Source organism: Oncorhynchus nerka, linkage group LG12 (assembly GCF_034236695.1).
Source record: "Oncorhynchus nerka isolate Pitt River linkage group LG12, Oner_Uvic_2.0, whole genome shotgun sequence".
NCBI classification, from domain to species: Eukaryota; Metazoa; Chordata; class Actinopteri; order Salmoniformes; family Salmonidae; genus Oncorhynchus; species Oncorhynchus nerka.
This window is the reverse complement of record NC_088407.1, coordinates 28,165,118-28,188,096: the sequence shown is the minus strand read 5'-3', so window position 1 is coordinate 28,188,096 and position 22,979 is coordinate 28,165,118. Positions and strand designations below refer to the sequence as shown.

Genomic DNA, 22,979 nt, shown 5'->3' with positions numbered 1-22,979 from the left:
GTTATGTAGATATATACTTTTGAACCGGTTTCCTCCGGCATCTTCACAAGGTCCTTTGCTGTTGTTCTGGGATTGATTTGAACTTTTCGCACCAAAGTATGTTCATCTCCCTTGCTCACTTGTATGTTGGCTGCGTGGTCCCATGGTGTTTATACTTGCGTACTATTGTTTGTACAGATGAACGTGGTACCTTCAGGCATTTGGAAATTGCTCACAAGGATGAACCAGAGTTGTGGAGGTCTACAATTATTTTTCTGAGGTCTTGGAAGATTTCTTTTGATTTTCTCATGATGTCAAGCAAAGACGCACTGAGTTTGAAGGTAGGCCTTGAGATACATCCACAGGTACACCTCCAATTGACTCAAATGACGTCAATTAGCCTATCAGAAGCTTCTAAAGCCATGACATAATTTTCTGGAATTTTCCAAGCTGTCTAAAGGCACAGTTAACTTAGTGTATGTAAACTTCTGACCCACTGGGATTGTGAAACAGTGAATTATAAGTGAAATAATCTGTCTGTAAACAATTGTTGTAAAAATGACTGTCATGCACAAAGTAGATGTCCTAACCGAGTTGCCAAAACTATAGTTTGTTAACAAGAAATTTGTGGAGTGGTTGACAAACAAGTTTTAATGACTCCAACCTAAGTTTATGTAAACTTCCGACTTCAACTGTATATAGGCTAGTTCACTGAAAATGTTTCATGAATCTACTACAGTGAGACCGAAGTTGAGAAAGCTCTTGCTCTTTGCCTTGATAGAGGACAGTGGTGCTCAGGGTTTTTCTGGGTCAACCCAGTGCAGCCCAGAAAGCAGCACGGGGAGTACCATGTATACATAAAAAATGTAATTGGTAGCACATTATTTAAAGGTACAGAAATTAGCAATGGACAAAATGGTAATCACAGAGTAATAATGCCTATATACAGTACCATTCAAAAGTTTTGGGCACACCTACTCATTCCATGGTTTTTCTTTATTTTTACTCATTTCTACAATGCAGAAAATGGTGTAGACATCAAAACTATGAAATAACACATGGGATCATATAGAAACCAAAAAAGTGTTATATTTATGTTTTAAAATGTTATATTTGAGATTCTTCAAAGTAGCCACCCTTTGCCTTGACAGCTTTGCACACTCTTGGCATTCCCTGAACCAGCTTCATGAGGTAGTCAACTGGAATGCATTTCAATTAGCAGGTGTGCCTTGCTAAAAATTAATTTGTGGAATTTATTTCCTTCTTAATGTGTTTGAGACAATCAGTTGTATTGTAGAAAGGTAGGTGTGGTATACAGAAGTGTCACAACGTTGCCATGTTGGTGAGGTATATGACCACCCATAAATACCTTTCCCAAATCGTTTCTCTTTACTCTACAGAATGGACTCTTGGAAAGCCCTTTGTTAACATAGAAGATGGTAACATCAAAAGGTTGGGAGCGGAACAATATTTCGGTAATCCAACCAGGTGAAAGCATCCGTTGGTACTTACAGAATATGATGTCAGATGAGTTGTCGTCTGAGACATTATTGCTGATGATAGGACGACATAAATTGTATTTTGGAAAGTCTACACATTCTAGTTATCAGATTCACATGGAATTGTTGTGCAATTTAAATGTTTAAATATGAAACTATTTGTGAAAAGATTAAATATAATTTTCATTCTAAATGAGAGAATTGTTTTCATAAGTGAACTATGCTCACTCAGTGGCCCCGCTCAAGTGAACAGACATTGGTTGAGAACTATGAAACATGCCCTTCTCTCCCCCACTACAAAAGCCCATTGACGAAAGTCAACCATGATGTCCATATGTTTAAAAGGGCTAATGTCAACTAAAACCTAACGAAATTAACTTGTGTTCCTGACGATGTGAGGACTGGTGTTCATACGTTTAAAAGGTCTAATTTCAACGTGGAGGAGATGATTGCCTCGCTGGAAGGATGAATTTTGACTACACCAGCCAGACTACAGCATGAGCTTAGTATGGCAGCTTGGTATGAACTTTGAACTCTTATTCACTAAAGAAGTGAAACATCCTTGACGTCGAGTTATCAGCAGCAGCTGTAAACGTACGTGGTCTTGGAAAGGACAGACAATCTCTTCAGAACGACAAGGTACTACAACGTATCCGTTCTACCACACGATGACAGACTACAACGTATCCGCCCTATGACCAGAGCATTTTTCCAAGGACAAGGGAGAACTCTGCTGGGCAACCAGCCTTCCATCTTCGACCAATCTATCGAAGCGCAGCTCAGAGTAAATATATTTCTTGCATTGTCCTTTTCCGAATGGGCGGTTATTTAGAATGTATAAGATTCTGTGTTTACAATAGCATAGCTTCTCAAGTTCCGATACAGACCCAATCCTTTTGTTCCTCATTCTTCCTCCTCTTTCATTCAAACCCAACCCCCTTTCTTTGTGTAACCAGTCATTGTGTCGGTTTTGTCCCCTAGGGACGTTTACTTTTGTGACATGATTAGTAATCAATGTATGATCCATCCTGTGTGTATGTAATTCTGTGTGATTATTTCGTAAATAAATAATTAAATCAAATGTTGTATTGCTGATTCAACTTGTTAGCCTGGGTTTGTGAAGATAACCAAGAATTTTACGAAGTTCAGATGAGACTGAATAAGGTGACGATTAATAATTGACTGCTAATTATATAAAGGATTACCAGATCTTTAAGACTTTATTCGGAAGACAACAGCTCTATGAACATTCTTCTGTGGTGCCCCGACTTCCTAGGTAATTACATTTATGTCATTAGTTTAATCAGGTAATATTAATTACAGAGAATTGATTTGATAAAATAGCATGTCACATATAATTTAATCCATAGCAAAGACACGACAGAAGATAGCCCTATTTGATAAAAGACCAAGTCCATATTATGTCAAGAACAGCTCAAATATGCAAAGAGAAATGACAGTCCATTACTTTAAGACATGAAACTGTCTATCATGAGGACCGCCACAGGAAAGGAAGACCCAGAGTTACCTCTGCTGCAGAGGATAAGTTCATTGGAGTTAATTGCACCTCAGATTGCAGTCCAAACGAATGCTTCACAGAGTTCAAGTAACAGACAAATCTCAACATCAACTATTCAGAAGAGTCTGTGTGAATCAGGCCTTTGTCGAATTGCTGCAAAGAAACCACGACTAAAGGATACCAATAAGAAGAAGAGACTTGCTTGGCCAAGAAACACAAGCAATGGACATTAGAATGGTGGAAATCTGTCTTTTGGTGAGTATTTGTGAGATGCAGAGTAGGTGAAGAGTTGATCTCCACATGTGTGGTTCCCACTGTGAAGCATGGAGGAGCAGGTGTGATGGTGTGGGGGTGCCTTGATGGTGACTCTGTCTGTGATTTATTTTGAATTCAAGGCACACTTAACCAGCATAGCTACCACATCATTCTGAAACAATACACAATTCCATCTGGTTTGCACTTTGTGGGACGATCATTTGTTTTTTAACAGGACAATGAGCCCACACACCTCCAGGCTGCGTAAGGGCTATTTAAACAAGTGCTTATACTAGGCCTACTGTTTAGATTGAATTAATGTAGCAGGGCATAGGCTAAATAATCATATGAACATTTTATTTGTTAATTTTTTTGCAGATTCCTTGCAACTTGGACACCTTCTGGACCTCTGCATCCAGCTACCATGTGGGTTGCACCACAGTGGCAAAAGCCGTCTAGGATGGTCTGGTACCGGAGTACATGCCTGTCTCCAAGGAGGAAGACTGAAGAGCCATTGTGAAAGAGTTCAACAAGAAGTGGAACTTTCTCTGCCTTTTGTCAATCAATGGAAAGCATGTGATTATCCAGGCACCACTATGCTCTGGGTCCCAGTTCTACAACTACAAGGGGACCTATTTCATCATCTTCTCGGTAGTGGCCGATGCAAACTACTGCTTCAGAGTCATCGACGTCGGCGCCTATCGCAGGGCAAGTGATGGTGGGACTTTCTGGGAGTCTTCCTTTGACCGAGCTCTGAGGATCCCACCACCAATAATATGTTTTTAAGGGAGGAATCAGTCGGGGTCTCAACTTACTGTTGAGTTAGAATAGTAGAAATCAAATCAAATGGTTTTGGTCACATACACATGGTTAGCAGATGTAATTGCGAGGGTAGCGAAATGCTTGTGCTTCTAGTTCCGACAGTGCAGCAATATCTAACATGTAATCTAACAATTTCTGTTTAACATTCTGATGGCCTTGAGATAGAAGCTGTTTTTCAGCCTCTCGGTCCCAACTTTGATGCGCCTGTACTGACCTCGCCTTCTGGATGGTAGCTAGGTGAACAGGCAGTGGCTCGGGTGGTTGTTGTCCTTGATGATCATTTTGTCTTTCCTGTGACATCGGGTGCTCTAGGTGTCCTGGAGGGCAGGTAGTTTGTCCCCGGTGATGCGTTGTGTGGACCGCACCACCCTCTGGAAAGCCTTGCAGTTTTAGGTGACAAACCAAATGTATTCAGCCTCCTGAGGTTGAAAAGACGCTGTTACACCACCTTCACCACACTGTCTGCGTGGATGGACCATTTCAGTGTGTCTGTGATGTGTCCGTAAAAATACACAAGATGCAATTTCACAATTTGCTTGTGCATCAGCAGTTTTTCTCTTGTTTTTGTCATTCAATTAGCAATTTCAGCTAACAATATTTAGATTGGTAAGTTAGTCTAGACATTTATCTAAACTTGTAGTAATCATTGCCGAATACTTACTGGGCACTCAGGGTATGTGCCCAGGGGCAATCACCTCAAGTGGACCCCATTGATTTTGTAAGTCACTTTCATTCAGACATCTTTAACATGGCATAAATCATAGTAAAATATGTAGACCTACAGAAAACTTGCTTTAAATATAATATACAAAATATACTTTATAACTTTTATAACATTATTCTCTCCTTCGCCAAATCTTGCATAGAGCCCCCAAAAGGTTAGAGCCAGCCCTGATGTCGAGGTCTGTGTTAAGGCTACCTGCATCCTCCACAACGTCCTCAGAACATCCCAGGGGTCCCGGCGGTTGACACATACAGAGGTGAGAGTTCCACGCGGCGGATTGCTGGAACCAACAATGGCACCAGGGAAGCTGATCAAGTGAGGGATACCCTGACCCACCTACCTCTTCTCTCCAGCTGGTGCAGTACCATGACAGCACACGGTGGTGTGATCCATCAATGACCATCCTCTTCCTCCTCCCCAGTGCCACCCAAATGGCTCTTTAAAGAGCCACCCACAGGTATCACAAAATGAGCAAAAATATTCCATTAAAGTTATACCTGTGGTTGTCACTTATTCATCCTTTGCATGAATAGTGCAGTTAATTCTAAAACATAAATTGGTTTAGCTAGTATTTGCTGTACCTACAATGCACTATACCATATGCTATGTGTATGCATTGATTTATTTACAAAGTAAAAATGATTCACCACATAAACTAATGACTAACAAAAACAGTGCAATGAAAGGAAATAGATATTACAATGTAGGGCAGGCCTCCCAACCCTCTCCTGGGGGACCACCAGACATTAAACATATTTGCTGTAGCCCTGAACTGGCACACCTGATTCAATTAGTCAAGGGCTTGGCGATAGTTGATTAATTGAATCAGGCGTGCCACTTTAGGACTGCAACAAATATGTGAAAAGCCTGGTGATGCCCAAGAGGGTTTGGAAGCACTGCTAGAGGCTATATTTCCTGTCATTGAAGTGCTACTACACTGACAAAGGTATATAAGAGAGGCAGGGTATGAAATCCTACACCTATGATATGTGTTATACAATTTCCTGATATAAACACTTCATTACACAATTTGTTTGTCACTTGCTATGGCTGAACCCTAATTATGTTGTAGCCACATTTATACAGTGTTTTAATTTGAGAATACACAGAGTGACAATTTCACTGCAAATACCTGAGTGCTGACCTTGTTAATAATAACCATTCAAACAAAAACCAACAAACCAATGACGGTTAGTGATGACTTAGTGAGAGGACATTTATCTAGATCATACAAAACAAATGAGATATAATCATCAGTTTAATAGAGTAGAGAATCGAAGAAACAATACACAATAGAGCCCCAGTGGAGGTGTCATAATACCTATATAAGCTAGCGGTCAAACAGGGAAATGGTTCCAATCTTTTTTCCATCATACATTTTTCTCATATGGGATTTTAGAATCTCTTTAAGGGCTGTGTTTTGTGTAGGCTTACCCTGAGGTGACGTTTTGATTACCATGTCAATCTCTCTTGGACAAAGAACTTTAATCAATATTTTGTCTCTATTTACGTTTAGATTTGAAAATGCTAATTAGCAAACATATTCCATTAAAGTTATACCTGTGATTGTCACTTATTCATCCTTTGCATGAATAGTGCACTTAACATCATGCAAGACTCAACCCAATATCACAGATTATTGTGAAATAGACACATTGTTTATTAGACATTTGTGAAAGGCACATGAAATTTTTAATTTTCTTAGTGTGCAATATAAGATTTTGTATACAGTGCATTTCAATCCTGATAAAGACAGTAGGTTACTTAAGACAGAAACAATAGTCGAGTTGTGTGTTGAAGGCTCATCATGCATTGTTATTATATTTTTTATTTAACTGGGCCTGCGTAACTTTAGCATTTTCACTAATTAGCTACTTTGCAACTCCTTACTACTTTTGAGCTACTTTGCAACTACAGTGCATTTGGAAAGTAGTCAGACCCCTTCTCTTTTTCACATTTTGCAACATTACTGCCTTATTCTAGATTGGATTAAATGTTTTTTACTCATCAATCTACTCACAATACCCCACAATGACAAAGCAAAATCAGGTTTGTAGAAATACCTTGAATACATAAGTATTCAGACCCTTTGCTCTGAGACTCGAAACTGAGCTCAGGTGCATCCTGTTTCCATTGATCATCCTTGATGTTTCAACAACTTGATTGGAGTCCCCCTGTGGAAATGCAATTGTTTGGACATGATTTGGAAAGACACACACCTGTCGATATAAAGTCCCACAGTTGACAGTGCATGTCAGAGCAAAAACCAAGCCATGAAGTCGAAGGAAATGTCTGTACAGCTCAGACAGGATTGTGTTGAGGCACAGATCTGGGGAAGAGTACCAAAACATTCTGCAGCATTGAAGGTCCCCAAGAACACAGGTGCCTCCATCATTCTTAAATGGAAGAATTTTGGAACCAACAAGACCCTTCCTAGAGCTGGCTGCCCTGCCAGCTGAGCAATCGGGGTAGAAGAGCCTTGGTCAGAGAGGTGACCAAGAACCCGATGGTCACTCTGACAGAGCTTTAGAGTTCCTCTGTGGAGATGGGAGAACCTTCCAGATGGACAACCATCTCTGCAGCACTCCACCAATCAGGCCTTTATGGTAGAGAGGCCAGACAGAAGCCACTCAGTAAAAGGCACATGACAGCCTGCTTGGAATTTGACAAAAGGCACCTAAAGGACTCTCAGACCATGAGAAACAAGATACTTTGGCCTGAATGTCAAGCGTCATGTCTGGAGGAAACTTGGCACCATCCCTATGGTGAAGCATGGCGATGGCAACATCATGCTGTGGGGATGTTTTTCAGAGGCAAGGACTGGGAGACTAGTCAGGATTGAGGGAAAGATGAACGGAGCAAAGTAGAGAGAGATCCTTTATGAAAACCTGCTCCAGAGCGCTGGGCCAAAGGTTCACCTTCCAACAGGACAACAACTCTAAGCACACAGCCAAGACAACGCAGGAGTGTCTTCGGGACAAGTCTCTGAATGTCCTTGAGCTTGATGATCCAAGATGGCGTAGCAGTAAGTCGTCCTGTCGTGTCGTGTCCCCTGTATATATCGTATTTTTTTCGTTTTTTACATATTTTCCATCGCATATCTCTTTAAAAACTTTTTGCTAAACCTAAGCTTCCAAATACTCTCCTGCAACCCGCCTCACCCAATGTAGCTATTTTTCCTAAAGTATTTATATTTACTTCGGAACCAGAACCCCTCAACTGAAGCTAGCCAGCTATGCTAGCGGTCTTCAGCTAACCGGCCATCAGCTAACCTTCAGCCCGGAAAGCTCTCGCCAGTTCGAACAACGCGACTCTAACCAGAGCATAACGGACCTATTTATTTTTCATTCCCGGATTCATCCCCGGATTCCCACCGCAAACGGAACGTTTTTCAGCTGGATCTTCACAACTAGCTATCTAGCTATCTACGAACTGTTAGCTTGCTAGCACAGGCCTGCTAACCGTCTGAATATGGGTCCCAAACACCCATATTTACTTTCTATCTCTTTTTGATTTTTAATTTGTTTATACCTTCCGGAAACCTGCCTCACCCAATGTGATACGGAATCGCTATTATTTTTTATTTTTTAGAACACACTCAAGAACCTCCAGAAGCTAACCAGCTAACTAGCTACAAGCTATTTAGTCATTGTTAGTTTTTTTTTTTACCTGGATAACACTCGCCAGTCCACTTCCCTGCCCCATCCACCGCTGCCCCCTGGACACTGATCTCTTGGCCACATAGCTGATGCACGTTGGACTGTCCATTAATCACGGTACTCCATTCTGCTTGTTTGTTTTATCTGTTGGCCCCGTTGCCTAGTCAACGCCATTTTACCTGCTGTTGTCGTGTTAGCTGATTAGCTGTTGTTATCTCACCTACTGTTTTAGCTAGCTTTCCCAATTCAACACCTGTGATTACTGTATGCCACGCTGTATGTCTCTCTCAAATGTCAATATGCCTTGTATACTGTTGTTCAGGTTAGTTATCATTGTTTTAGTTCACAATGGAGCCCTTAGTTCCACTCTTCATACCCCTGATAACTCCTTTGTCCCACCTCCCACACATGCGGTGACCTCACCCATTACAACCAGCATGTCCAGAGATACAACCTCTCTCATCATCACCCAGGGCCTGGGCTTACCTCCGCTGTACCCGCACCCCACCATACCCCTGTCTGCGCATTATGCCCTGAATATATTCTACCATGCCCAGAAACCTGCTCCTCTTATTCTCTGTCCCCAACGCTCTAGGCGACCAGTTTTGATAGCCTTTAGCCGCACTCTCATACTACTCCTTCTCTGTTCCGCGGGTGATGTGGAGGTAAATCCAGGCCCTGCATGTCCCCAGGCACCCTCATTTGTTGACTTCTGTGATCGAAAAAGCCTTGGTTTCATGCATGTCAACATCAGAAGCCTCCTCCCTAAGTTTGTTTTACTCACTGCTTTAGCACACTCTGCTAACCCTGATGTCCTTGCTGTGTCTGAATCCTGGCTCAGGAAGGCCACCAAAAATTCAGAGATTTCCATACCCAACTATAACATCTTCCGTCAAGATAGAACTGCCAAAGGGGGAGGAGTTGCAGTCTTCTGCAGAGATAGCCTGCAAAGTAATGTCATACTTTCCAGGTCCATACCCAAACAGTTCGAACTACTAATTTTGAAAATTACTCTCTCCAGAAATAAGTCTCTCACTGTTGCCGCCTGCTACCGACCCCCCCTCAGCTCCCAGCTGTGCCCTGGACACCATTTGTGAATTGATCGCCCCCCCATCTAGCTTCAGAGTTTGTTCTGTTAGGTGACCTAAACTGGGATATGCTTAACACCCCGGCAGTCCTACAATCTAAGCTAGATGCCCTCAATCTCACACAAATCATCAAGGAACCCACCAGGTACAACCCTAACTCTGTAAACAAGGGCACCCTCATAGACGTCATCCTGACCAACTGGCCCTCCAAATACACCTCCGCTGTCTTCAACCAGGATCTCAGCGATCACTGCCTCATTGCCTGTATCCGCTACGGAGCCGCAGTCAAACGACCACCCCTCATCACTGTCAAACGCTCCCTAAAACACTTCTGTGAGCAGGCCTTCCTAATCGACCTGGCCCGGGTATCCTGGAAGGAGATTGACCTCATCCCGTCAGTTGAGGATGCCTGGTCATTCTTTAAAAGTAACTTCCTCTCCATTTTAGATAAGCATGCTCCGTTCAAAAAGTGCAGAACCAAGAACAGATACAGCCCTTGGTTCACTCCAGAACTGACTGCCCTCGACCAGCACAAAAACATCCTGTGGCGGACTGCAATAGCATCGAATAGTCCCCGTGATATGCAACTGTTCAGGGAAGTCAGGAACCAATACACGCAGTCAGTCAGGAAAGCTAAGGCCAGCTTCTTCAGGCAGAAGTTTGCATCCTGTAGCTCCAACTCCAAAAAGTTCTGGGACACTGTGAAGTCCATGGAGAACAAGAGCACCTCCTCCCAGCTGCCCACTGCACTAAGGCTAGGTAACACGGTCACCACCGATAAATCCATGATTATCGAAAACTTCAATAAGCATTTCTCAACGGCTGGCCATGCCTTCCGCCTGGCTACTCCAACCTCGGCCAACAGCTCCGCCCCCCCCGCAGCTCCTCGCCCAAGCCTCTCCAGGTTCTCCTTTACCCAAATCCAGATAGCAGATGTTCTGAAAGAGCTCCAAATCCTGGACCCGTACAAATCAGCTGGGCTTGACAATCTGGACCCTCTATTTCTGAAACTATCCACCGCCATTGTCGCAACCCCTATTACCAGCCTGTTCAACCTCTCTTTCATATCGTCCGAGATCCCCAAGGATTGGAAAGCTGCCGCAGTCATCCCCCTCTTCAAAGGGGGAGACACCCTGGACCCAAACTGTTACAGACCTATATCCATCCTGCCCTACCTATCTAAGGTCTTTGAAAGGCAAGTCAACAAACAGGTCACTGACCATCTCGAATCCCACCGTACCTTCTCCGCTGTGCAATCTGGTTTCCGAGCCGGTCACGGGTGCACCTCAGCCACACTCAAGGTACTAAACGATATCATAACCGCCATCGATAAAAGACAGTACTGTGCAGCCGTCTTCATCGACCTTGCCAAGGCCTTCGACTCTGTCAATCACCATATTCTTATCGGCAGACTCAGTAGCCTCGGTTTTTCGGATGACTGCCTTGCCTGGTTCACCAATTACTTTGCAGACAGAGTTCAGTGTGTCAAATCGGAGGGCATGTTGTCCGGTCCTCTGGCCGACTCTTTTCTCTGTATATATCAATGATGTTGCTCTTGCTGCGGGCGATTCCCTGATCCACCTCTACGCAGACGACACCATTCTATATACTTTCGGCCCGTCATTGGACACTGTGCTATCTAACCTCCAAACGAGCTTCAATGCCATACAACACTCCTTCCGTGGCCTCCAACTGCTCTTAAACGCTAGTAAAACCAAATGCATGCTTTCCAACCGGTCGCTGCCTGCACCCGCATGCCCGACTAGCATCACCACCCTGGATGGTTCCGACCTTGAATATGTGGACATCTATAAGTACCTAGGTGTCTGGCTAGACTGCAAACTCTCCTTCCAGACTCATATCAAACATCTCCAATCGAAAATCAAATCAAGAGTCGGCTTTCTATTCCGCAACAAAGCCTCCTTCACTCACGCCGCCAAGCTTACCTTAGTAAAACTGACTATCCTACCGATCCTCGACTTCGGCGATGTCATCTACAAAATGGTTTCCAACACTCTACTCAGCAAACTGGATGCAGTCTATCACAGTGCCATCCGTTTTGTCACTAAAGCACCTTATACCACCCACCACTGCGACTTGTATGCTCTAGTCGGCTGGCCCTCGCTACATATTCGTCGCCAGACCCACTGGCTCCAGGTCATCTACAAGTCCATGCTAGGTAAAGCTCCGCCTTATCTCAGTTCACTGGTCACGATGGCAACACCCATCCGTAGCACGCGCTCCAGCAGGTGTATCTCACTGATCATCCCTAAAGCCAACACCTCATTTGGCCGCCTCTCGTTCCAGTACTCTGCTGCCTGTGACTGGAATGAACTGCAAAAATCGCTGAAGTTGGAGACTTTTATCTCCCTCACCAACTTCAAACATCAGCTATCTGAGCAGCTAACCGATCGCTGCAGCTGTACATAGTCTATTGGTAAATAGCCCACCCATTTTCACCTACCTCATCCCCATACTGTTTTTATTTATTTACTCTTCTGCTCTTTTGCACACCAATATCTCTACCTGTACATGACCATCTGATCATTTATCACTCCAGTGTTAATCTGCAAAATTGTAATTATTCGCCTACCTCATGCCTTTTGCACACATTGTATATAGACCCCCCCCCCCTTTTTTTTCTCTCTACTGTGTTATTGACTTGTTAATTGTTTACTCCATGTGTAACTCTGTGTTGTCTGTTCACACTGTTATGCTTTATCTTGGCCAGGTCGCAGTTGCAAATGAGAACTTGTTCTCAACTAGCCTACCTGGTTAAATAAAGGTGAAATATTTGTTTTTGTTTTAAAGTGACCAATTCAGAGCCCGGACTTGAACCCGGTGGAACATCTCTGGAGAGACCTGAAAAAAGCGGTGCAGCGATGCTCCCCATCCAGCCTAACAGAGCTTGAGAGGATCTGTAGAGAAGAATAGGAGAAAACTCCCCAAATACATACAGTACCAGTCAAAAGTTTGACACACCTACTTATTCAAGGGTTTTTCTTTATATTTACTGTAGTCTACATTGTAGAATGGTAGTTAAGGCATCAAAACTATGAAATAACACACATGGAATCAGGTAGCAACCAACAAAGTGTACAACTAATCTAAATATATTTCAGATTATAGATTCTTCAACGTAGCTACTCTTTGCCTTGATGACAGCTTTGCACACTCTTGGCATTCTCTCAACCAGCTTCAACTGGAATGCTTTTCCAACAGTTTTGAAGGAGTTCCCACATATGCTGAGCACTTGTTGGTTGCTTTTCCTTCACTCTGCCGTCCAACTCATCCCATTCTCAATTGGGTTGAGGTCGGTTGATTGTGGAGGCCAGGTCATCACCACTCATCACTGTTCAACTTGGTCAAATAGCCCTTACACAGCCTGGAGGTGTGTTGGGTCATTGTCCTGTTGAAAAACAAAACATAGTCCCACTAAGCGCAAACGAGATGGGATGCCGTATCGCTGCAGAGTGCTGTGGTAGCCATACTGGTTAAGTGTGCCTTGAATTCGAAACAAATCACTGACAGTCTCACCAGCAAAGCACCATCACACCTCCTCCTCCATGCTTCACAGTGGGAACCACACATGAGGAGGTCATCCGTTCACCTACTCTGCGTCTCACAAAGACACGGCGGTTGGAACCAAATATCTCTCATTTGGACTCATCAGACCAAATTACAGATTTCCACCGGTCTAATGTCCAATGCTCGTGTTTCTTGGTCCAAGCAAGTCTCTTCTTATTATTTGTGTCTTTAGGTAGTGGTTTCTTTGCAGCAATTTGACCATGAAGGCCTGATTCACACAGTCTCCTCTGAACAGTTGATGTTGAGATGTCTGTTACTTGAACTCTGTGAAGCATTTATTTGGGCTGCAATTTCTGAGGCTGATAACTGTCATGAACTTATCCTCTGCAGCAACAGTAACTCTGGGTCTTCCTTTCCTGTGCCGGTCCTCATGAGAGCCAGTTTCATCATAGCGCTTGATGGTTTTTGCAACTGCGTTTGAAGAAACTTTCAAAGTTCTTCAAATTTTCCAGCATTGACTGGCCTTCATGTCTTAAAGTAATGATGGACTGTCACTTCTCTTTGCTTATTTGAGCTGTTCTTGCCATAATATGGACTTGGTATTTTACCAAATAGAGCTATTTTCTGTATACCCCCCCAAGCTTGTAGCGTCATATCCAAGAAGATTCGAGGCTGTAATCACTGCCAAAGGTGCTTCAACATAATACTGAGTAAAGGGTCAGAATAATTATGTAAATGATACTGCTGTTGTTGTTTTTTACTAATTAACTTGTTTTTGAATAAGGCTGTAACGTAACAAAATGTGGAACAAGTCTAGCGGTCTGAATACGTTCTGAATGCACAGTACATCAGAAGTTGTATCGAATATCGCAGGGTACCCAGACACGAACAAAATGTGGCTCTCCTCCATGTTTTTGCGTGATGTCGACTGAAAATGTGGAGCATGGATTTCGACAATAGCTTAACTTTCCTGTACGGCAACGTAATGACACAAGCTGTGTGTAGGCATCATTGGTATTGTCTTTGACACTCCAAAGAGTTGCTTTTCACCCTTATTGGTACAATCTTCCCTCAAGATCTATTGCCTCTTCCAGTACAATCAAAGTGCCTAACACCCTCACCAAATGGTGAGTCATTCTTAAATCAAGAGAGCTACCCCCTACACTCTTAGTAAAAGGATTCCAAAAAGGTTCTGTGACTGTCCCCATAGGATAACCCTTTCTAGTTACAGGTAGAACTCTCTGCGGAAGGGGTTCTACATGGAACCCAAAAGGGTTTTAACTTGAACCAAAATGAGTTCTTCAAAAAGTTATCCTATGGGGACAGCCAGATACCCTATTTGGTTTTAGGTAGCACATTTTTTTCTAGGAGCGTACCCCAACAGCAAAGATATCCCTCTGTCATAATATAAATGGATACCACCCATGTGCCACTAAACTTATCAACAAATGTTAATATTTACTCCAAACACACACAGACTGATAACAAAGATAATACATTTCATGTAACTCTCCACGGGGCACTGTTGATTGTCGACACCTGCGATCCCAGGACTTAATGAGATCTCCTGAAGGGATCATAATCGCTAAAAGGTTGCTGGTTTGATTTCCCGAGCCGAATAGGTGATAAATCTGTTGATGTGTCCTTGAGCCAGGCACTTTACTCTACTTGCTCCTGTAAATCGCTCTGGATAAGAGCATCTGCTAAATGACTAAATGTAAATGAAAACGTAAAAACGTCTAACGCTACATCTGGTTTCGTGATAGGGGCTTGAGATGCCTGGATGCCAATGCTAGCATGCTGCACAGTCTATTACAGAGGATGAAGTCATGCCGTGCCATGTCTTGTAATTGGATCACTCAGCAGCCTGCTTAAATCTGGATTTAATTTTCCTCTCGGAAAAGAGGAGAGTTGCACTCTGGGAAATCTGAGGCTCAAGTTGCATAATATCCCCCGGGACCGCAAACTCGCATTTCCTCCTGTCAAAATATTTGACGTCTAAATCGGATATTGTACCGAAATGAACGGTGCCCCCTCAAAATGTTTGATAATCTCCTTTAATAGCCAGGGCAGAATGCATAGTGTTAAATAAAATGAGATCGTATGATATTGATTTGTCATACTGTGAGTATTTTTCATTTTCATCTAATCATCGCTAAAGCACTGGGGGATTTTCATCTTTCATTGCCATTCAACGTTCAATGAAGGACATTCAAATATGATGTGTCCGGCGTGTAGGATATTAACTGTGCCATATTTTTCAGTTCAGGGTTTTGCAGAATGAGTAATCTGCAAGGAGGCTAAATATCAACGTTTGAACAGTGCAGTTCAATTATTCATTTATAGTGTGTCCTTGTAATTTTCACCTTAATTGTATTCATTTCAATTGTAAATCCTTTGGAGTGTGGTAGGAAATGTTGAAAATGTATCAATGAATAGACTTATATTAGGCTGTGGTGTGAATTATTCATTATTAATGAATGTGGAAAGGATCTTGGATTGTGTCAGATATGAGACCGTAGGCTTGCATGTAGAGGAAGGAAGAAAGAAATCAAATGGGAAAGCCTACTCTTTCTGTCATTTTGACCAACTACCTTGCTCTCCACTGCACATTAGGTATAGGTGAATATGTTTTCTGTAAGGTTATGTAGCCTGGTCAACTTGAGACAGGTCGTGCTATTCGGACCCTTGACATATAGAAGAACATGTATCATTCTTTCTCTTTCCATCTCTCTAGTTTCCTCAAATCATTACTCCAGCTATGTGGAAATGCAAATGAAAAAACATGCAGCACGCCAAAAATGTGAAAAAGCTAGACAAAGCTCTGTTACTTTACATAATACCAATCATCACACATACCAATATCAATGTGTTCTTCAAGCCAACAGAGAGTAGTTAAAGAAATGAGTGGGTCCTTGAAGTTATATGGATGTTAAAAATGTAGATATTCAGTTTTTTAAGGAGCAGCACCAATTCATTAGGTAGAAACTGTGTTTATACAAAGAGGTGTATATTTAAGCAATACGGCCCGAGGCGGTGTGGTATATGGCCAATATACCACGGAGTTGCCTTATTGCTGTTATAAACTGGTTATCAACGTAATTCGATCAGTAAAAATAAACGTTTTGTCAAACCAGTGGTATACAGTCTGATATACCGAGGCTGTCAGACAATCATCATTCAGGGTTCGAACCTCCTAGTTTCTAATTCGTTTTAACATAATATCCAGTTATTGAAGGATTCCCACTCAGTAGCTTACTTATTTATTTATACATTTAAAAAATATGTATTATGCAATTACTTATGCTTGGCCTCTGTGACTAGATGTGATAATGTGGGGAAATTAAATGTATATAACTTCAAATATAAACCAAAAACAGAGGCAATCACAGCTGTAACTAGACAGCTTGTCCACTGTCTGATTCCTACACATGCATTATGCAGCCTGTCAACATGATATGCCTAATTAACAAATGGACACACACCTTTTAGGAATAAGGTCAGGAAAGTGCCACTAGTTGGAAGTTCAAACGGGATTCTTAAGGATATACTGCAACATTCATAGTGACTGTCTGAAAAGCATACTTTGTAGCATTTTCCTATTGATCTCAAAGCTAGGCTTTACTGTGACAGTCTTGCTCCTTGCACACTGAAAAGAAAGGGGGAATTTTGACACATAATGGCATAGGCTAGAAAAGCAAGCGATTTCTTTTGAATTCTGTTCGACTGAAAAGCCACTGGGTTTGTACCCGACTACCCGTTGAAGCACCACACATCCAGGCACAAAGGGACACACTTCCTGCACCTCATCAGTAATCACCTCACAGTGTCAGTTAGCTGGTGCACAGGAGAGGGTTTTGGCCCTCCCTGACAACCAGGATCTGTTCAATAACAGCTCTCTGTGAAAGAGATGCAGGCCATGTCTCCAATAAATATGAAGCCAGTATTGTCTCTTCGACTTGGGAGAAAGTAGAACTAAGGTTAAAACACAAACAGGGAAATGAACTGATGCCCCTCATGCTTGTGTGCTGCCACTGACACACATTTCTGTGTGGTGGTATTGCACCTTGAGGTAATGCAAATGTGTAAAATGTAAGCGCATGCAACACTATGAACACTTAGTTGCTAATTGTTTATGGCACATTCTGGCTTGAATTTTTGCTGCATTGTTCACACGTACTTTATATGATATATGAATCAACATTTTTTTTAAATGAATGACTGGTACATTTTGTAAATGATCCGATTAATTATGCATACATCATTTTATCCAACAACAAATTGTCATTTTTTGCATTGACTTTTACACACGTAAAGAGCTTTACCTGTCGTTAAGTGTCAATCAAGTGTAAAATATGAATATTTGATGCCTGACAGTGTAATCAACAAGCATTACAATATCTATTTTAGATCGATACAAAGTGCATATGGATGAATTGAGTATATACATTTATTTGACACTCACTGAAATAATTACATTTCTAGATTCAGGGCAATCTGTTCTCTGAAGTTTTTTTTCTCAAATATCTCTCTCTGGGGGTTCAACTTCAACTTCAATCAATTTATTTATTTCAAATGAATGTATATACTCAATCAGCAATATGCACTTTGTATCAATCTATAATAGATATTGTAATGGTTCCTGATTTTGTCTTGGAAAACAACAGCAGATTGATCATCTGTTTGTCTGTCACTTCCCTGGTTCTCCTACTTGTGCATCAAAATATAATCTGGGAGTCATTCATTCAAGCTGAATGACTCAGAAAGCAGTCAAAGTGTACTTCAGCAGCAAAGACCTCCTCCATTCCTGTCATAATTGAAAGAAATGTTGATAATATCTCACACCTCAAAATAGGACTACATATAGTTAGGTCCCTTACTTCCAAGGCAGTCATTGTCAATGAACTAACCACTGATCATAACCTTGATGTAGTTGGCCTGACTGAAAAATGTCTCAAGCCTGATGAATTTACTGTGTTAAATGAGGCCTCTGCTCCTGGTTAGGCGGAGATGTTGCGAACATTCATGACAGAAAACAATTATCATGAAAAAATGACAGCATTTTTTAAAGTTGAGTTTATAGTCATGCAGTTTTTATAGCTACTGTTTTACAAGCCTCTTGGGCCGTATAAAGCGTTCCTCACTGAGTCCCCTGAATTCCTATTGGAACTTGTAGTCATGGCAGATAATATTCAAAATGTTGGTGACTTCAATACTTACATGGAAATGTACACAGACCCACTCCAAAAGATTTTTGGAGTCATCATCAACTCAGTGGGTTTTGTCCAACATGTTTCGGGACGTATGCATTGCCACGGTCATACACTGGACCTAGTTTTGTCCAGTGGATTAAATATTGTGGAGGTAATGTTTTTCCTCATAATCCTGGACTATCGGACCACGATCTTATTACGTTTGCAATCGCAACAAATAATCTGCTCAGACCCCAACCAAGGATTATCAAAAGCCGAGCTATAAATTCTCTGACGACCCAAAGATTCCTAGATGCCCTTCCAGACTCCCTCCACCTACCCAAAGATGTTGGAGTACAAAAATCAGTTCACCACCTGAGGATCTAAATGTAACGTTGCGTAATACCCTAAATGTAGTTGCACCCCTTAAAACTAAAAACATTTGTCACAAGAAATTAGCTCCCTGGTATACAGAAAATACCCGAGCCTTGAAGCAAGCTTCCAGAAAATTGGAATGGAAATGGCGCCACACCAAACTGGAAGTCTTCCGACTAGCTTGGAAACACAGTACCGTGCAATTTCGAAGATCCCTCACTGCTGCTCGATCAGCCTACTTTTCCAACCTAATTGATGAGAATAAGAACAATCCAATGTTTATTTTTTAATCTGTTGCTGACTAAACAGCAGCATTCTCCAAGAGGATGGCCTTTACTTCAGCAGTGATGAATTGTTCGAACTTCTTTGACGAAAAGATCATGATTAGTAGAAAGCAAATTACAGACTCCTCTTTAAATCTGCGTATTTCTCCAAATCTCAGTTGTCCTGAGTCTGCTCAGAACTGCCAGGACCTAGGATCAATTGAGACACTCAAGTGTTTTAGTACTATATCTCTTGACACAATGATAAAAATAATCATGGCTTCTAAACCTTCCAGCTGCCTACTGTAACCTATTCCAACTGAAAGAACTTCCTGAAGACAAATAATGTATACGAAACACTTCAGTCTGGTTTTAGACCCCATAGTACTGAGACTGCACTCGTGAAGGTGGTCAATTGCCTTTTAATGGTGTCAGACCAGGGCTCTGCATCTGTCCTCATACTCCTTGACCTTAGTGCTGCCTTTGACACCATCAATCACCACATACTTTTGGAGAGATTGTAAACCCTAATTGGTCTACACGGACAAGTTCTTTCCTGGGTAAGATCTTATCTGTCGGAAATATATCAGTTAATCTATGTGGATGGTTTGACCTCTGCCAAATCAATTGTCAGTGTTGGTGTTCCTCAAGGTTCCGTTTTTAGACCACTATTGTTTTCACTATATATTCTACCTCTTGGTGATGTCATTCGGAAACACAATATCAATTTTCAATGCTATGTGGACGACACACAGCTGTACATTCTGATGAAACATGGTGAAGCCCCAAAATTGCCTACCCTGGAAGCCTGTGTTTTAGACATAAGGAATAGATGGCGGCAAATGTTTTACTTTTAAACTCGGACAAAACAGAGATTCTAGTTCTAGGTCCCAAGAAACAAAGAGATCTTCTGTTAGATCTGACAATTCATCTGGATGGTTGTACAGTCATCTCAAATATAACCAAGGTGTTACTCTGGACCCTGATCTCTCTTTTGACAAACATATCAAGAATATTTCAAAGAATAATTTTTCCATCTGCATAGCATTGCAAAAATCAGAAACATTTTGTCCATAAATGATGCAGAAAAGCTCATCCATGCTTTTGTCACTTCTAGATTATACTAACGCAATGCTCTACTATCTGGCTTCCTGGATAAAAAACTAAATAGTGCTAAATGTTGCTCCTAGAATCTTGACTAGAACCAGCTAATTTGATAATATTACTCCAGTGCTAGCCTCTACACTGGCTTCCTGTTAAGGATAGGGGTGATTTCAAGGTTTTAATTGCTAACCTAAAAAGCATTACATGGGCTTGCTCCTACCTATCTCTCTGATTTGGTCCTGCCGTACATACCTTCACGTACGCTATGTTCACAAGAACCAGGCCTCCTTATTGTCACTAGAATTTCTAAGCAAACAGCTAGAGGCAGGGCTTTCTCCTATAGAGCTCAATTTTTATGGAATGGTGTGCCCATCCATGTGCGAGACACAGACTCGGTCTCGACCTTTAAGCCTTTTTTGAAGACTCATCTCTTCAGTAGGTCCTATGATTGAGTGTAGTCTGGCCCAGGGGTGCGAAGGTGAACGCCAAGGCACTGGAATGAGGATCCGCTCTAGCTGTCTCTGCCTGGACGGTCCCCTCTCTCCAATGGGATTCTCTGCCTCTGACCCTGTTGCGGGGGCTGAGTCCCTGGCTTACTAGAGCTCTTCCATGCCATCCCAAGGAGGGGTGTGTCACATCATGGCAGGCTTTTTTTGTGCTATACTCGATTTGAGTGGGTTGAGTCACTAACATGATCTTTCTGTCCGGTCTTGCGCCCCCTCGGCTCGTGCGGGGGAGGAGATATTTGTGGGCTATACTCAGCCTTGTCTCTGGGTAGGTAATACGTTGGTGGTCTATTGATATCCCTCTTGTGATGTGGGGGCTATATCCTGCCTGGTTGGCCCTGTCCAGGGGTGTCGTCGGACGGTGCCACAGTGTCTCTCGAGGTGCTGACCTGTTGCACCCTCAACAACCTCTGTGATTATTATCTGACCCTGCTGGTCATCTATGAACGTTTGAACATCTTGAAGGACAATCTGGCCTTAATGGCCATGGGCCATGTTCTCTTATAATCTCCACCCAGCACAGCAAGAAGAGGACTGGCCACCCCACATACACTGGTTCCTCTCTAGGTTTCTTCCTAGGTTCCTGCCTTTCTAGGGAGTTTTTCCTAGCCACCGTGCTTCTACATCTGCATTGCTTGCTGTTTGGGGTTTTAGGCTGAGTTTCTGTATAAGCACTTTGTGACATCTGCTGATGTAAAAAGGGCTTTATAAATACTTTTCATAGAATTTGAACCACAACGGTTTATTCAGGAAGATGAACTGCCCTCTGCATTTATGATCATTTGATAATTTCTGACTATTTGATCAATGGACGACTTTGGAGTATTTTAGTCTCCGAATTGCTACACACCTGTTTTGCATTTGATATTGAATAAAAGGGATATTTGAAGAGTTCATTTCCAAAATGCTATATCCACCATGTGTTTTTTCGTCATAAATGATTGCTTATGGATACCTTCATGTGTGTAAAATATTACTGTTCTCAGATTTTTTTATTAATAGAATTTTGATGAGTGTGAAAATGTGTTTTACAAAACACCATATGTCCATTGTTTGGCAGGAATGGAATGTTTGTATCCTATATATTTTACTGTGATATGTGGTTGTCTCACCTAGCTATATTAAGATGAATGTACTTAATGTAAGTCCCTCTGGATGAGAGCATCTGATATGACTAAAATGTCAAATGTAAATGTTTTACATGTAAAAATCATATTGATGTTACAAATGTATCATTTATGCATTTCTTTATAAAATATGCAGTTATTTAAATTTTGACTGTACAACCTAGCATTACTACATATTTCTCTGAGTGAGGTGGATAGATCGCTTTTACTCTGAAATTAAACCATCAATTAATATATTTTAAACAAATACATCTCTGTCATTGAACAACTCCATCCAATGGTTAGATAGTGAAAAAACACATCGATCTCTTTCATAAATTCAATAAAAGCTAATTTACCAACATTTCTGAAAGTGGTTATATAGCATTTTGGAAGGAAACTCTTCATTCGTTCACCTTTTATACAACACTCTACAATCAATGTCTGTAGGAGGCATTGTTGGGAACTCAACACTATTTGATAACTAGGTATCTGAACACTGACAATAAGCTTTATTATAACATCACAGAGTAACAATTCTGAAAACCACCCTGTAATAGTCCTCTTATGTTCCATGTCCTCTCCACAGAGCCATCCAGTGGCAGCAGCTGTCAACAGAATAGCAATTTAAAGCAGTTTATACAACAAGACTGCTATTAGCAGGGTGGCAAGCTTGGCTTCGGCATTGACTGCTTCAGTGAAATAGGTGTAGTGTAGATGGTTTTTGTAATGTACACGGTTAAGTGTTTGTGTACCTGCTCTCCTCTCCAGGCAAGCAGTCAATACAAGCTGCTCACTGGTCCTCCCCCCTACACATTTTGCCATAGAATCGAGGCAAAATGCTGGCCGTTTTAAATATGATAACTGATGATCAATGGACCCCACCCCAGTCTGTAATTTGACCATGCTTACTACAAGTTCAGATAGCTGGCCGCTAGACTAAATTTACCAATAAAAAAAAAACGTTTTCTGACATAGACTAATTAAGTGACTGCTGATGCATAACCAAATTTCAAAATTGCACCTTGTGAATTATATTATTGTAACTCTCAACAGGAAGTTGAGACCCTGCCTGACTGAGTTCCCCACCCCAAAATCTAAATATCAATTTTTTTTTTATTGGTCCACGGGCCTACAAAAGGGCCACCAGTTACCCATCCCTGCTCTTGTGCCTAGTACAAGGACTGCAAGGGTAACGGGATCATATAAGAATTACATTGCAGAATAATATCTACGTAGCAGGATGGCCCTTTCTTCCATGCACCGTCGGGGACCCTGCAAGATCTAAATGCTACATAGATAGAGTATGGTCCAAATGAAAGCCTTTCAGGACATTTAACTGTCATGGAGAAGGGTGAGG

At 41.8% G+C, this 22,979-nt stretch overlaps 1 protein-coding gene across 1 annotated transcript in view; it reads left to right on the top strand.

The window, feature by feature from the left end:
* LOC115138076 (adhesion G protein-coupled receptor L3-like) overlaps nucleotides 1-4,561 on the top strand; it is a 421,820-nt gene extending 417,259 nt beyond the window's left edge. Inside the window, exon 22 of the mRNA XM_065025470.1 lies at nucleotides 3,631-4,561. Coding sequence (XP_064881542.1) covers nucleotides 3,631-3,968 — 338 coding nt within the window. The 3' untranslated portion in view covers nucleotides 3,969-4,561. The remainder of the gene's footprint in view (nucleotides 1-3,630) is intronic.
* Nucleotides 4,562-22,979: the final 18,418 nt, after the last annotated feature.